General features: G+C 41.1%; 1 protein-coding gene across 1 annotated transcript in view; it reads right to left on the reverse strand.

The window, feature by feature from the left end:
• Positions 1-17,147, reverse strand: part of LOC115045427 (mannosyl-oligosaccharide 1,2-alpha-mannosidase IA) — a 163,170-nt gene that overhangs the window by 79,980 nt on the left and 66,043 nt on the right. The window contains exon 2 of the mRNA XM_029505102.1: positions 10,474-10,570. Within this exon, the coding sequence (XP_029360962.1) occupies positions 10,474-10,570 (97 nt within the window). The remainder of the gene's footprint in view (positions 1-10,473; positions 10,571-17,147) is intronic.

Genomic DNA, 17,147 nt, shown 5'->3' on the forward strand with positions numbered 1-17,147 from the left:
TTACTTTCTCTGTTGGCTGCTGATAGTTTGGATTGTGAGGAATAAGGAAGCCGGTTCGCCTCAACCGCATCAATATGCAAGAACTTTCTATACAACAAGTGACATATCAACACGAAAAAGCCTTACAGCACATCCGTTTGGTGAAACATTACGAGCTGGCTGAGATCATGAACTCTACCTCTTTAACTTGATATTTAAACTCTATCTTTCTGAGCCCTTTATTCCTCTGGGCTACAGGAACTATTTTTCCTTATGAAACCACCCACGATCTCGAAACAGCCATGTTTGTATAACCCTGTCACTAACTCAGCCTTCTGGCTCTGAGCTCAGTGCGGGCGTGCTATGATCTCCTGGTGGTAGTTGTTGCTTCGGTACTGGCAGATGCATTGCTGTGCAGCCAACACTGTCATTACCTGCAGTGGGACAAAACCTGCTTTGACAGGACGTTTGCCCCCAGAGTGTATTATCAGAGGTCTGCTGTCAAGTTCCTCATCTGCCTGAACTTTAAATGCTCCTTATTCCCTCTCCTCTTCTCATCTCTAGGTTTTAAAGCGCTCATTTAATTCATTTAAGTAACTTATACCGACTAAAAGTTTATTAAAGAGTCTTCACATTCTGCTATATGTTGCTGTTGTCAGCCCCTCTACGTGCTAAGATATTCTTCCAAAGATTGATTTATAATTGTGACCTGCAGTACAAATGTTTAAAGTAGCACATTCCCTCCATGAATATTCAAGATAATTTAATTTCAGGAAAGATGCATTCATATTTTGTTTAACCCTTTCGTTTGTTTGCTGTGTTAATATTTTGTCCCGACTGGCACATTATCTGTGTGGGAGGGGACTGACAGTAAATCATAATATTACATCAAATCATATGACAGCACAGGCGCCCAGCCGGTGGTGGCGTTATCGTCACCTTTCAGACAGAAACTTACTGTAGAGGGGTTTTTTATGCGTCTTGGCTGAGTTTGGTCGTTTGGTAAGAAAAATAACAAACGCTAGTTAGATGCCTTCTTTTTCTGTAAGACTGGAAGAACACAGCATTGACTGAACAGCAAGTGTTGATGACTCAGTCTGTGCGGAAAAGAAGAAACGTCTTGTGTTAGCCTGCACCAACGCTGGCAGGCTAAACAGCCCTGAGTGGAATAACTTTAAGTGGTAATGGGGTCTTTGTAAATGTTAACTGGGACAAGCAGCTTAAATCACTAACCGTTCCTAGCCAGCACTGTGCGTACATTTTGGCTCAACATCGACAGGCCATGCAACGTTTTCGAGTCAGCTGCGAACCACAGCGTCGACGGTGCAATCGTCATAGGAGGTGCCCACAGTAAGGCTCAGGCTTCACAATCTTTGGTGAGCAGATATAAAACTTAGAACAATGTGCTGAGCAAAAATGTCAAGAATTCCAAGATAATCTCAATATATAACAACTTGTATTGTCTGTGGGATTTATGAAAAAATCTTAAGGCTGCCTTCAGATTTATGTTTGCTTGTGAAGACTTAATATACACCTTCATTGAAAAACAACAACAACAACAACATAATCCACTTGGACTATTGAGAAACCAGAGCACGCACTAGTCTGATTAATACCCTCGTAGGCCAATATCATTATCTGATATCAGCTGATCATTGACATGCTGTCATAGATGTGGACGTTGTTGTTAAAATAAAAAACTAGAGTAAAACATATTTTACATGTCTGCAGCACTTTAACAGCATATTTATTCATGTGTGTGAGAACATTTTTGGCAGGTCTTTGTCGTCTCCCATCCCCAGCTGTAGCTCTATATTTCCACCTTGATGAGAACGTTTTACCTCCAACAATTATGATGATGTGTGACTTGTCCAGACGGCAGTTCCAGTCTGGGGCCTTACTGGCTCCAGAACAAATAAGATGGAATGGAGGAGGGGGGGGGTTGGGATGATCCCCCAGAGGAGGGAGGGACCAGATCCTGATTTGTCACCTGGCGCCGGTTGCTATGGTGACGGATGATTTTTACCGCACCATGATGGAGCCCATGGGATGTCGAAATGGAGAGTGGGTGAAAGGATGACAACTCGTCACTCTGGATGTGACTCTAATGGGACGGCAGGTGATAGGCACCATTCACACAGCCCTTTGTTTCACCCAGATGATCAGAGAGGTTGTCGCTCCCTCCTCCTCCTGTTCTCTCAAAAAAACCTTCACAACGACCCTCCCCCCCCCCTGAAGACCAGGCACAAGGCACGCTGGGTGGTAATTGCAAGGGAAGGAAAAACATCTTTGCTCTGCCTAACATGTGGGTGGAGAAGAGAGTGAACAGTTGTTAGGGGAAGTGTTTGCCTGCTGAATGTTATTTTCATAATCATATTCTTTTGAAAGGAAAACGAAGTGTTTACCCATGAGAGCTGCTCAAGCTTGAGTCTCACTCAGTCAAAACCCCAGTATGCAAGTTTGTTTGTCTACACGCATGCATGTTTGCATGTCTGAGTCCACTATCAGTGGAGATCTTCGGAAGATCGGTCAATGCGTTGCTCGATCTTCAAGATTATAATACTAATGATCACAACTGCTGAAAATCGAAGCGGCTCCAAGTGCCCCAGCGCGCTATCAAGAATTTATTTTGCTGTTCAATTGTCCCTCCAGCCAGAAGGCAAATAAATAAATAAATAAATAAATAACATATAAAAGTTTTCACTTTGGCCATCGATCCAAGCTAAATCAAGTTTTAATATCATCTCTTCGCTCCTCCTCTGTTCTCCATCATGTAAGAGCAACTGGCAGCACTTAACATCATCTGAAGAGCCCTCGGGATTTTCTAATACACACCACTAGTTTTAAATGGTCCCCAGGCATACCATGAGAGGAAAGGTGATGGGTTCAGACTGTACTGCTGGAAAGAGCTAATTTCGTATTCCAGGACAACTCTCAGCAAAAACCAATGACCTTATGCTCTTTAATTGCCCCTCTTGGGATGAAAGTGAGAAAAGGAAGAAATGAGGGCAAACTGGCGGAGATGGATCCAAAAAGGCAGAAGGAGCAGATTACACAAAGATAAGATAAAGGTAGGCAAAAATATCCGTGTAAAAGGGACTCCTTCATTCGTCGCAGCCGATTCCTTTAACAACAATCGGGCATCTATTGTTGATGAAAAATCTCTGGAGTGAGGGACGGGCAGCTGTATCGCCAAATTAAATGTTCTCTCTTTTTTAATTACAACCAAAAGCCTTGTCCACAGCATCTGTTCGGCTACGGTCTTGGGTTGGCATTTAATGTGGCGTACGCTACAGTTAGTGACCCACGTGTGTGGGCACGGGAGTAATGACGCTCACAGAAGGATGAATATCTCTGTAATTCTTTATTTGAGATCGGGTGAGATCCCCCAGCAGCTGGAGAAAGGGATATAGCACATGAGACCTCTAAGAAGCTATCAGGAGAACTAGTTAGCTGAAGGGAGAAATGAGCGTGAGATGCCTCAGTGCTTTTACTAAAACTGAAACAGTAGCGATGACTTTGATTTCTATCATTTTGGTCTCAAGGTCAAAATGATAAAAAGCATGTGATTGACAAAAACTGCAGCTTACTCATTCTACTGAGGTTGGTAATCTGCTTATAGAAGTGATTTGGTGAGTACTCTCTCAACAATGGGTTGGAGAGGAGTGCTAAATATGAAACACCACCAGTAAACTGTTAGCTTAGCAAAATGACAGAAAACAGATGTGAACAGGCTGAAACAAAATCCACCTACCAGACTCGAACAGTCTGGTCTGTGGGGTTTATCTGGTGGATGCTTTGTCTTTGGCTGTAGCTTCCTATTCAACAGACCAATTGTCTCATTTAACACTTGAAGAAAAATGTAATCTCCGTTCAAAGTAAACAGCATTTTCTAAAAATTAACAGCTATGATGTTTTTTGGTCTATTTGCCTAATTTCGTCTTCTTCTTCTTCTTTTATTTATTTTTTTTTTTGTGGTGCTACTCATACTCATAGACTCATTCCTAACTATCCACTTTAGAGGAGGTTAGCATAGAAAAGAAATTAATCCCCGTCCACCATCTCTGTTGCAGCCAAAAGAGAAAATACATCTAAGTTCTCAAGGACTCGAAATGGCTGACAGAATGGACCTGAGGGACCCTTTCACAAGATTTTCTTTCTCACACTGGTGACAAAGGACCAAGAAGAAGAGTTATGTGTCCGAGACACTTTCCAGGAGCTGTAGACGCTCCTCTTCCGACACAGCAGGGCTCTCCTGAATCGTCTTTCTCCTGAAATCAGAAGAGCCTCGTTTATCGGGCTCCGTCGATGAAAAATGTATAAGATAAACAATCTGTCCAGTCTGATGAGTGGTGAATGTTAATATCTGCTGGGGAATAACGCATGTAAATCCATGAAAACAAAAAAAGGACTCAATTACATGTACACTAAAAGAAAGAGCTTCTACCGCTACGGGGGCTGCTGGAGCCAATCCCAGCTCGCTCTGGGTGAGGGGCGGGGTCACGCTGGACAGGTCACCAGTCCAATACAGGGCTGACACACAGAGACACACAGAGACCAACAACCACTCACACGCACACCTATGGACATTTAGAGTCACCAGTTAACCCTCCACACAGAAAGGCCCCAGGCCCGGAACCGAACCTACGACCTTCTTGTTGTGGGTCGGCAGTTCTAACCACAATGCCGCCGTGCACCAGGAACGAGCGAATAATGTCATCATCTCACAAGTGTAGTAGTGACTCACAACCACAAAACAGCAGATCTGTTTTTGGTCTTCTACTTCTTCGCTGGGCCTGGAGTAAAAGGTTTACAGATATTATCACCACATGGCACATATTAGCTGCCCTGTTTGTGTTTAATGCCATTTAAAGGAAGTCGGGGCATGGCTGAGGGCTTCAGCCGGTCCTGCTCTGAGACGAGTTGGAAACACAGCACCATCACAGCTGACACTTTCGGTTAAAGCTCTCCAACATAAAAGTAGGTCACAAGAGCTCTGGGAGCCAAACACTGAAAATAATTCACTCCACCGAGGCTTTTTGGTTTGCAAGACTTCCACATTTAACAAGTGTCCCAAAATGACTCAGCACCACTTTCCCACACTCCTTTAAATCTGTGAATCTGTTCATACATATGGGAGTTAAGTCTTTTGCAAAAGCCTAAAGTCTGAAAAAGCTGCTAACTATCATCACCTCTTCCTTTGCTCTAAGGTAGCTGACTCTTCCTCCTAAAGGGGCCTTTCCTGACTCCGTTACACCCCACTGCTTATCATCTGTCGCCATATGAGCTGATCCATGATGGCAAAAGCTCACCTCTCTTTATCTTGTTGGCAGAGAATTTTTCAGTAGAGCGGGAAAAAAAGGGGGAGTGAAAACAATAATAGAAAATACATTTCATAAAGAAGCAGGATGACGGGTTGAACAAAAAAAAAAAAATAAATACATAAAATGAAAAATGAAGTACAACTGTTTAGTTGGTAAGTTTTACAGAATTGCTTTCATGGAAACTTTACCATCCAGATTTATGCCCATCATCTTCACAGCACCAAAGCTCTTATAGTTTAAACTGCCATAATCAATATTTTCATATTGATGTATCGTGGGACAATGTGAGAGGGGACACCTGGAGAGCTAAAACCTGCTGTTTAGGTTCACTCTCTCTGTAAACCACCTGCACAGGGCCCAACAACAAACACACACAGACAGTGACCAGCAGGTGGAGCATTTATTTTCAGGGCCAGATACTGTATCTCCCCCTGGAGTTGGACAAAAGAAGAACTAAAAAGTCATGAATATGGGGTTAGAATAGAAACACAATTTCCAATTAGTGATGTTGGACGGACTGTAATGACTGAAGGAACTCTGCTAACTAAAACAAATTTGGCTTCAAAAAATAAATAAATAAATAAATAAAATTAAATAAAATACTTGACCCTTTCATGAGGGCATTTGAGATCTAAGGCTGCATTAGAGCCCCTACGCTTCAAGACAAACAAGAAAACCATCACAGCTTTAACACTACTGAACACCTTAAGCTCAGAGATTTGCTCCTTGCTGAGAGTCGGTTGCCGCACACAAGATCATCCAATTGACCTTCGCCAGTGATTTCTGTCAGTCATGCTGGAAACAGTTGATAATATCAGCACTGAATATTAAAGATAATCCCTGGATTTATTTACACATGTAAGTATAAAATAATGAATCCTGGACTGTGCAGAGACAAAATCCATCTGGGTCACTGTCGAGTTCACCTCCAATCTCAAATCTGAATAAATTGATGAAAACCCTCCGGATGAACCCAGTAACTTAACAAAGTGACTGAAAACACCAGGACATTTTTGGAATATGCTTTTAAAACCTTTAAATTGTAATGTGCCTGAGTGCAATTATTTTCATTAGGAATTAGTGCGTTCTGATTGTTTGATCCGATTTCCTTCTGCTTTGTAATCTTTATATATAATATATAATAAATACATAATAAATTACATCCGCATTCATCTGCAGGTACAATGTAAGTCGCACAGTTTAACTTCCCCAACACAAAACCTCCACAAGGCACCTCTTGGGATATTTTGGACAGCAAAAACATCATTGTTCATCTTTGGCTTTGAATTAATGTATTTCCACAATATTTTATATTAATATTAATGAGCATACGTTAAAATGGGATAAAGCAAATCGTACAAATGTTTTCATCCGTCGGACTTAACTAAAGTCTGACTTTGATGCCATCACTTTGTTCTTCTGAAAAGATAACATTAATTAAAAAACAAGACTTCACCTTCAGGCAACAATTATTTACCTTATTTACCTGTTTCTCTTGAGGAAAATAGAAGAGTAATGCACATATTCACAATTTCACATGGATTGGATGTAGGAACTTCCACCTGACCTTACAAGGATTTCGGTTAATTGCCTTAATTTTCTCTTTCTAATTGCCAGAGGCAAAAGATACTTTTACAAAAGGTCTAAATACATGCTGGATTTGAAATGACAAAAGGATAATATGAAGAAAAACGGTGTCAGAACAAACTATGGTTTAGAGGAGAGAGAGCTGCTTACAGCCTTGAGGGTCATGACAAAAGAAAGAGGAGAGGGATTACAGTAAAAATAGAAAGGAATGGGGGGTTGAGAGAAAGACTCAGAGGAAGATTATAGTAAAGTGAAAGTGTGCCAGAGAAGCTGTGCGGGGAGGAAAATGGCTTGCTCTGCCTCTCTGTGGTTGAGCTTGAGCTTTTCTTTTTGTTTTTTTTTGAGCGGAGTGCAGCAGGGATGTTCTGGCGACTCTCGGCACATTGACAAGCTTTTGACGTAGATCCAATCTTATCACATCTTTGTTTACTCTGGGGATTAAATTAAAGAACACAGCATCCAATTTCATACCTGGCTTCCCGCACCACTCTTCACGATGTGACATTTACACGCAACCATGATGCCCTTTCTCGCCTCCTCTCCCTGACTCCATCTTTCTCTCTCACTGCTTTTAGACAACACGCCGTCTCGCAAACAAGGATGAAAGTAGGGCAATTATGCCTGATTTACACAAAATGGATATATATTTGCTTATGGGATTAACCATATTGATTTAAAGGAAGTTGTCCCCCTCCCCTGTCACTTTGGAGAGACAACTTTTCGTCTGCCTCACTGCCAGAGACTAATAGCAATTTCTTTCCAAGTTTTTTTTTTTTTTTGTTGTTTCTTTGCTCATCGGTTTGATCTACATTAAGATGCACTGCTTAGTGGGTAGCTGCATTGCACAGGATAAAAATGGCAATTATCTGCCAGCAATAGAAGACCACATTATCCATTATGAGAAACCATTTGCCCCCAACAGCAGAGAAGGGTGGCCTCAATGTGAGACATTCACGGTGGGGGGTGGGGGGGCGCAACACTTTATGTTACAAATTCATTCATGAACGCAAATACATGCACATAGAAAGTAGCTAAACTGTTGAAGCTTTCTCTGAGGCCACGAAGCCTCCAGAAAAAAAACAGATCAACCTGTTCTCTGGGGTAACGCATTGCAAAGCTTTGGCACACCACCAAGTAACACTGTTAAATGTAGAAAGTTTTATTTTATAAGGCAGGCTGAGGTCGTATATATATACATACTGCAAAAGTATCAAAGTGCGCACTCCATGAAGAAAATGGAGCCTGCGGTTAAAAACTGAATCTTGAAATGAGCCGTCAGATCTTCCATAACTTTGTGAGGTCAGTATATGTACCCACAGCATGCACCCCCCACCCCCAGGACACGTGAATATCTGAATATATATCTTCTATCTTCTACACCTTTGTATTATCACTTGAAACAGTCAGTCAGATTACAGATTACAGTCAGTAATCAGTCAGTTAGTCATCAGAGAGGATTAGATACTGACTTGTGTGATGAAGTGTAATACTCCTTTGAGATGGTCTTTGTCACTTGCAACTCAAATGTATCTTTAAATGAATAATGACATATGAATAAAACATCAAAAAGTGTGACATATGGCTTTAAAATTTACATTAGATCCCATCCTGACACACACAACCTCAATTCGCTTTACCCCAAGAGCCAGGGAAAAGTAAAGAAAATGTGATTTGGCTACACACAGGGTTTCTGATTTCTCCTAAAAGTCATCAAGAAAGCTGAGGAAAAGCTCCTCTCCGTCTCTCAGCTTCGTTGATGGGACAAGAAAAATCCTATCATCACTCCAAATCCTGAAGTTAATGAAAGAATGCGATTACTATGAAAAACATGATTAAAGCAGGACACAGCCTGATCACGTACGCTGCATCTGTCGGGAGCCACGGTGGCGATATCAGCAGCTGAAATCTGACACTGATCTATAAATCAAAACCTTCAGTTGGAGTGCGTGTGGCACAACAGCCATTTACCTCTTGGCCTTAGATAAATCCAGTTTTAATGGTTCAGAGCAAAGCTAACACACAAGCTGTTGGAGCTTGATCGGTATGTAATAGACAGTGATGCTTTGCTAATATTATAATGTGACATAATAGTTTGATGAGTTGATATCAAGGCTTATTATGAGTCTACTTTATTTCCTTCAGAAGACAGATAGAACCTAATGCCGCTTTAACTGAAAAAAATCAACATCTCTATCACAGGCCAGATTTAATATTGACAGCGGTACAGGAGTCCATTAGCCTCCTGTGTCCTTGACTGTTATTTACTCCTAAGAATGCTTCAAATCACAAATGTAGTAAGCAGAAACTGACTCAACGACTCATATTGCCTGAGGTAAAACTAGCAGATCTGCTGTTAACCCTGCCGAGATTGCTTTGAAATATAACGCCGATACACTGTGTTCGAAAGGAACTCCTCTTAAATATGAACTCAGCAGCCACGGGAGAAGGGCAGCAGTAAAGGGAACGCAAAGTATTTCACCAAAGCTTGCATCATCACCTTGATTATAGCCATTCACGACAGATGTGATGGACCTCAGGTAAGAAAGACAGTACCGAGTCAGGCATTACCATCCAAGGCTTATTAAAAGCTGATCTGCCTTTTATGTAGTGCTTTATTGTGGCTTTTCCCTCTGGCTCAGCAGTGTGAAGTGACTGATATGCTCCACTGGAGAGGACCCGAGGACCCCTCCAGATCTGGTTCCAATTAGAGGATGTCGGAAAATGTGACACCCCTGGCAGGTTGTAAGGTTTCCTGCACAGAGTGAGCGGTAAGAAAGATATTGTGACAAAAGCTCACTCAGGCACAGAATGGTACTTCCTGTTACCTATCACATGGCAAGCCCAAAGCACGTAAAATTTCATTATGGTGCATTTTCAGTTGGGCTGTTAGGACAAAAAAAAGGAAAGGAAAAGCCAAAATATATATATATGTGTGATTATTTGATATCAAAATAGTTCTGTTGTAAGCCAACAGAGCCAAGTGGGCCAAAACAAGCTCAAATTTAAAACAACTGCACAAAAGGGTGAAACCGAGATAATTAAGTATTTTCGAGAAAATATAAATTCTACTGAGTGCAAGTAGGACACAATATGTGGCTAACCATATTCTTGTCTGCCGCGCGGCCTCTCTGTTGCTTTTGGTGCAAAACCATCTCAAATAAATAAAGATTCAAAGTAATAAGGAAGACAGCATCTTTATGTTCACCTTGAGGGGGGAGGCTTACTTTATGTCAGATCTATCCTCAGCCTCAATTTAGTTTTTGTGTGTCAAATGTTCCCAACTTTCTCTCAGCTTCTTCCTTGTTTGTTTCCTTGTTTCCTTCCTTTTGAGTTATTTGGAAAAAGCTGCAGTTGTCAAATTCCTGTCAAACTATTTCCTCAACAAAGGAACTTCTCTGAAATATGTACACAGAAGGTAAAGAGTAAAAGTACATAGATTTGTATATAACGGGGTGACTCAATAACAAAGTGGTGTGGCCCACACACACACCAAAAAAAACAAAACAAAACAAAAAAAAAAAAACAAAACACAAGAAAAACTAAATATGCTGGATAACCATCTTGGCATTAAAGCGACACTCACCAAACATGTTGCCGATATGCCCGTTTCTCGTCAGAGGCCGCAGCTCGTTCTTGCCCCAGGCGTAACGCTTGTAGTTGTCCCAGGCAAACTTCATCATCTGCAGCATAAACAAAAGAAAGACGTCCCGGTCACTGGACTGACAGCACCCCAGCACTCCTCCATGCCCACACCTAATTAAAGCTCAAAGCGAAGGGAGCGATATCTTATTGATCATGACAGAATTAAGGAGAAGCATACAATTATCACACATAAACAAAAAGACTTACATTTCCCCTGCACCTTCTCCTCCTCCTAAAGTAAAAATTTAATGATTTCAGAAGATGAAAGGCGAGTTTAATAGATGCAAACACATCATAAAGAAGAAAGGGTTTTTGACATTGATGCCTTGTACTCCTCCCCGCATGCTAGAGAAAAAAAAAAGTGATGTGCAAAGAAGGAAATTGGCTTGGATACACACACACACACACACACACACACACACACACAAAAGACAAGAGAACAAGACAGGAAGTGCAGGAGGAAGAAAAGCTGCAACATCAAGACCTAAGTGATGCATCTCTGCCTGTAGGGACAATTAACTCTGCAGCATGTACAGTCAAGTTTGTTTATATTAATCCGATCAATTCATAACTACGAATTAGAAGGCAGAAAAAGGCTTCATCCAGAGATGAGTGCTTCCTGCAGCACTTTAGCCTTTAACAGCCACTGTCAGGAAACAGCACCATCAAGCACTGCATTAGCCAGTCTGCTGAAAGTCAGGCAATCGCATGTCATATAATTTACATATAACATTTTATGTTCCATTATTATGCTTTGCTTCCTCCCCACATGGCGCTCTGAGTGGATGGATGGAACTACAGTGTTAATGGATTATCATTTTGATTAATGCACAACGCTGATTTTCTGAGAATGGGAGTAAAAGCACTACTTCTGTCTTCAGGGTTTCAAATCAGCCTCATTTATGATTCCTAATGTACATGTAATGAAATAAATCTCTGGGGACCATGAATATCTGTACAAAGTGGTGGATGAACTAAAACTGTTACGCCTGAATTGGCTAAATAACAGAGCACATACAGCTGTCACATCAACTGTGTCTCTTTTTGACCAAGAATGGGAAAATTTGGCGATTTTATTTGAGACAAAAAAGACACAAAGAGACGCCACCATCTGCACTTTATCTTTAACAATCACTGTCGAAGTTGATCCTCTCTGTGCAATCCAAGATCAGAACTAGATTTTTCCTGTCCCTTGATTCCGCACTGACACGATGCCATCTCTTTATCAATACTACAAAAGACTCTTGGCTCTGCAGGGCGGGCTCAGATAAGCCCGTGAGAAACATGCAACATGAATTCAGTAACCTCCGACAAGGCCTCCGGCTGAAAATCCCCCCCCACCACCAAAAAGCTCATTATAGACCCCTTGAAGAATACCTTGCTCCAGCCATTTCACTCTCCAAAACAACCCCCGCTCCCTTGAAAGACTCTTTTGTTTAAAAAAATGTTTAAGCCGTCATATCTAGCGACTCTGTGTCAGGAAGCTGAGATCGATTTCAGGTGAATTATGTGCCATTAAATTATTTTGAGGCCAGTTTAATTTGAGATTTGTGCTACAATATATATTAAAGCTCTGGAGATCAGAAGAGACAACTAATCTGCATCAGGGTCATCTTTGTTGTTTTCTTTGTTGTTTTTTTAACTGAAATACGGCATCAAATCTGAGACTGCAGTATTTCAAACAGTGCTTTTATCCCTTTAGACGAACAAATACTAACCGGGTATGCGGAAGAAATCTCAGAGACTGTGAAAAACAATCACAAGGTACGATTAAAGGGAATCACAGTGCTGAATCTTATGAATGAAATATGTTCACAAAGGCAATCGTTTTCCTCAGGAAGTGTTGAAAGAACAAAAATAGTCACTGCCGCCCTCCGTCCTGACGGAACATTCTGCCTCTCAGAATGAAAACCAGCTAATATCTCAAGTTTTATTTGAAACGCCCTCCATCTTTTATATTGTCAGCCTGTCTCTCTCCTCTGGTGGCTTTACAAGCCAAAGAACAGAAGTAATAAGAAAAAGGCTTTTCACTAAACATGAGATTTTTGGTAAATGTTGGGATTCGGTTTTCCTCTTGAGGGACGTTAAAAACAGTATGCTGCCACCACGTCTGTTAACCCACCGCCCACCAAATAAGCCCCCAAAACATTAACTCTTCACATCTGAAAAGCTGAAAACAGTGAATTTTTCATTAAACCCAGGAGTCACCAAAAAGGTGTTTTTGACTACACTGAACACAAATGAAGGAACTACTGATGAAAAAAAGAGTATGGCACTTATTAATTAGTAAAAAAAACAAAATAAATAAATACAAATCACTGAAAATAAATTTGCTAATCAATTTCTATTTCTTTGTCACTGGAAGTAGTTTTTTTGTGTGTATTTCATTCTATAATGTGCTGGTGAAAGAGTAAATTCTGATGGTCAAATAAACAAATAAATGGCATGATAATTCAATTTCACAAGTTGTCAAACAAAAAATATATCACGACAGAGCAATTTACATGGTCTACAAATAAGTCCACTCCAAGAAAAAGCTTTGTTGTTTCTTGCCAAGAAGCAGACAGAATGAAACTCACACAACATGAGATCATTTGGCTCACTTTCCTGCCATGAAAACCAGAGGATGTTTCATTCCACCGGAGGGAAACAGGCAGCTCGCATTGTGTTTTCACGTCACTGCTGTGTGTGCGCACACCAAGGAGGGTCAAAGCGTGGGAGGACCGAGCTTCATAAAGCCATAGGATTGCTGGTGTAACAACCCATCACCACAACGCACACAGCGTTAATCAATAGGTGCAGCTGTAGCCAAGCATGCCACCCTCAAAGCGGCTTCTCCAAGAGGGAAAACGGATGAATGATTTGTTTCCAGGGGCACAAGAAGCAGACGCAATCTGACAGGCTACTGATCGCTCTCTGGTAAAACTAATTGGTTGGTTGTTTGGCAGAGGAGATCGATAACTGAACACGGGGCCCGAGATTAAAATGAATGGGGGATTGACCAGAGATGCAGTGAGAGTCCTGCACTGTTGGTCACACAATATCAACCGGATTATAAAAGTGACACATATGGTTATCAATAATACAGATTTAAGATGACAATTTTCAACATGTCTACGACGAAATGAAGGAAGGGCCTGAGAAAATCTGTCTGGTGTCTAACAGGTAAAAAGACTTATTAGATATTAGTGACTCATTGGTCATTCGGAAAACTATCCTGTCGTTTTCCTCCGTAGGTCATTACACTCCCAGAAGTTGGTAGTTTCCTCTATCCTCACCGGCATCTACCCCAAAGTGCTCTTGTTGCCCCCACACTGTTCAGAGCAACAGTAAGGCTCAATGAACTCAAAGCCGCAGGAAAAACGACCTTGACCATCTGTTGCACCAACATGAAAGACCAGAGGAGTAACTTAATGTTTAAAAGTCCTGATTCATGTCACACAGGCAGGAACAGCACACAAGAAAGAAAAAAAAAGAAAGAAGAAGAAACATTAAATCTGTATATGTTCTTCAGACAACAGGAACATTTTAACAGTCTTCTGCATCGGCTTTGCACAGCATGGTTTTATTTGGCTGAATGTGTGATTCTGCCTTTTGTTGACTCTGAGGACAAAATGTCCGTGCATTTTCAAAACTCAAGGCTACCATCAAGCAGTCTTTGTATTTCTCAGTCTGATGGATGCACATCTGCTACCTCCTATTAGCACAAACAGAAACTCTCCAAAGGTGCATAATCACAGATTGCAAATGACTGGAAAGGGGGTGATATGCAAATTTGGGAGTCTGAAAAGTCATGGAAGAATGGGTGGAGGTGTGCGGGAGGGGGGCAGTTGTTCGATTTTGGTTGAGTTCAAATCACTTAAATGATGACTCTGGATTCACAGTAACAGACTGCACAGACACTGGGGGGTCTCGCTGCAAAGATAAAAGCGCTCACATGAGGTCCATGTTTAAAGGATTCAAAAGCAAACACAGAGGTAAAGAACCATTTGGCACACATGACAGACAGTGTGAACTGAGGTTTCTCTGAACAATATATATATATATATATATATATATATATATATATATTCTCAGTTCCAGGAGGATGGATGCTATAATGAGCTGTTGCCACATAGCAAGGTCTTATTTTGGAGTTTAGACGAGCAAATAATAAATTTTATGGTAGCTCTGTGCTAATATTTAAATAGCTGTGCTAAAAATAGCTTAAAGTATCTGCTAACTAAATGAAATTACTGTAAAGACAACATCTCAGCATGTGTTCCACTGGCCAATCAGGATGGGCTTCCTGTGATGACCATCAAGGTCATCGCTTAAAGCTCGATCTCCTCAAGCTTTTATGTTGAAACTGCTTTGTACTGTCGTATCGTTTCTTTCAGCTGCGGTTTTCATGAGCTTTGCAATATTGTGGATAAATTGGTTTACGGCTAAGAGCAGAATATATTTTTTGCAGGAAAAAGAGAAGAAAATGACTACATTTAATGAACTTGTGTTGCTATGGTATATTTCCATGACAACCCACGTTAACCATGGTGATGGCTAATTAGCTAACAATGTGGGCAGACGCTGGAGCTCCACTGCTGAAGATCACCACGCTGCCTCATAGTAAACATTGCACTGACAGGCCCCGACGTCACCCAGGAGAAGTAGATTAACTCGTGAGCTGCACAATTTGGAGCTTATTCTGGACACCTAATTAGAGCCGATCTTCTGCTGGAGGCACAGCAGCAGTCGTTCCCTCTTCCCCGCTGACTTCGTCGCAATCTGGAGCTCTGTGGGTTTCTTTAAAGAACTCTGCTGGGGCCCTCACGGAGAGTACACTCGTGAAAATATTGAACTCACCGTTTGATTTGTGTGCATTTTAATTACATATAAGCTGTCTGTCCACTCAATAAACCGGTAAATCTAATGAATAAAACAAGTGAGTAGGTTTATGTGGCATAAAACTGGTTATTAAGTATTTATAAACACACTGACATGAAAAGTACTCTTAAATTTTTACATGATTCATTTATGATTGAATGACAAATATGTGTCACATTAATTTTATTTTGCAATCTTAAATCAGTTCAGTCCTAATGTGTTTAAATTAGGGGAGTAGCAATCAGTTAAAAGGGAGGAATGAACGTGTTATGCATGTTTTAAAATGTAAAAATTGATTGCATGCTCCAATTTTGTCAGAGAACAGCTTTACATTGTTATTGTGCCCCTATGTGTATCTTTCAGCCATAGTTAGGAGTGGTGATTAATTGTGATTAATCCACAGCTTCAATGCAACTAAGCATAATTAAACATTTCAATTGTTTGCTAATGTGCTAATGCACTGATGTAAATCAATATATACAAAAATGTTAAATATTAGGTTACCTTTAGTATTAAAGTATTCATTTACAATATAATTAAGTGGTTAACAAAAGAACAATAGCTTTATCAGATAGGTATATATCATGTATGTTTTCTTTTTTTAACAAATACTGAAAAATTATAAAATATCCCTGTTGATAAACGCTGAAAAGTAAAGTGAGGGGAAAAAGTTGGCAGCACAGAGCATCTCTACGTGCCAACAGCAAAAGCAGAAGAAATCTAATTTTATCGGCACATTGTAACGCCGCGAACAAACTCTACTACAACACAGCGAGACAGTTACTTAGAAACAGTCCCAGTCACATCCAGTCTGATGATATCACTGAATGAAAGCATCTGTCATCAGTGGTGAGATTCGCATTTGTGTGGTGCTTTCAGTCAGTCAGTTTGGTTTCTAGTTGCTCTCAAACTCAGACACTTGGGTGAGAATATTTGTTTCTTACTTGACAGGGACAGAGCTCATCCACCTTAAAGGTAGGAGAGAAGAGAATGACATCTCTCTCATATGCCAGCAAGCTGCAATCCATAAGAGCAAACGGAGAAGAAAAACAATGAAAGAAGCACAGCTCAAGACGGACGAGACGGCAGGCAACTCATGTTTGTTTGTTAATGAGCCATGAGAACAATTATGGCAGTCCATTCTTCAACGTCTTTTAATCGCTGTGACTGTGATTCACTTCCTGGAATACAAATGACTGCAGAAAACTGACAGAGCCCAATGAAAACTGTGCTGACGGCTGCATCTCCCTCTGAGCTACAACAGCACGGATCATTTCGGACAACAATGAACGAGGATCCTCTGAATATGTTTGACTTGCCCGACACTTTTCCACCATGCATGTTTCTCTAATGTGTAGATATTTTGGTTCCTCCAGCGAGGTTCCCCTTTAATCTGAGGTGGCTTTGGGTGCATCGGGGATAATCAATCACCCCTGCACCGTGGCGTGGCACCTCCAAGACAGTGCTGCGTTAACAAGATGCTGTGTCATCATCACCTGAAACCCAGGGGACCTTTGGCAGAGAAAACTCAGAATCAGCTTTCCCCCACTATTTCCTGCAGAACTTCCACCTTAACACACGCACGCACACACTTCCTCCTAGTTTCAGTATTAAACCCGTTCTGGAGTGCAGCCATTTCCTGCCTATTAAAGCCACATTCATAGCAAGCAGAGATGGAGCCTTGTGGGTCTCAGAAGACCGATGAGGTCTCATACTGAGTCAGCACACCGCTGTGGTCAATTACAAAGGAAG

This window comes from Echeneis naucrates, chromosome 6 (genome assembly GCF_900963305.1).
Source record: "Echeneis naucrates chromosome 6, fEcheNa1.1, whole genome shotgun sequence".
In the NCBI taxonomy this organism is placed as follows: domain Eukaryota; kingdom Metazoa; phylum Chordata; class Actinopteri; order Carangiformes; family Echeneidae; genus Echeneis; species Echeneis naucrates.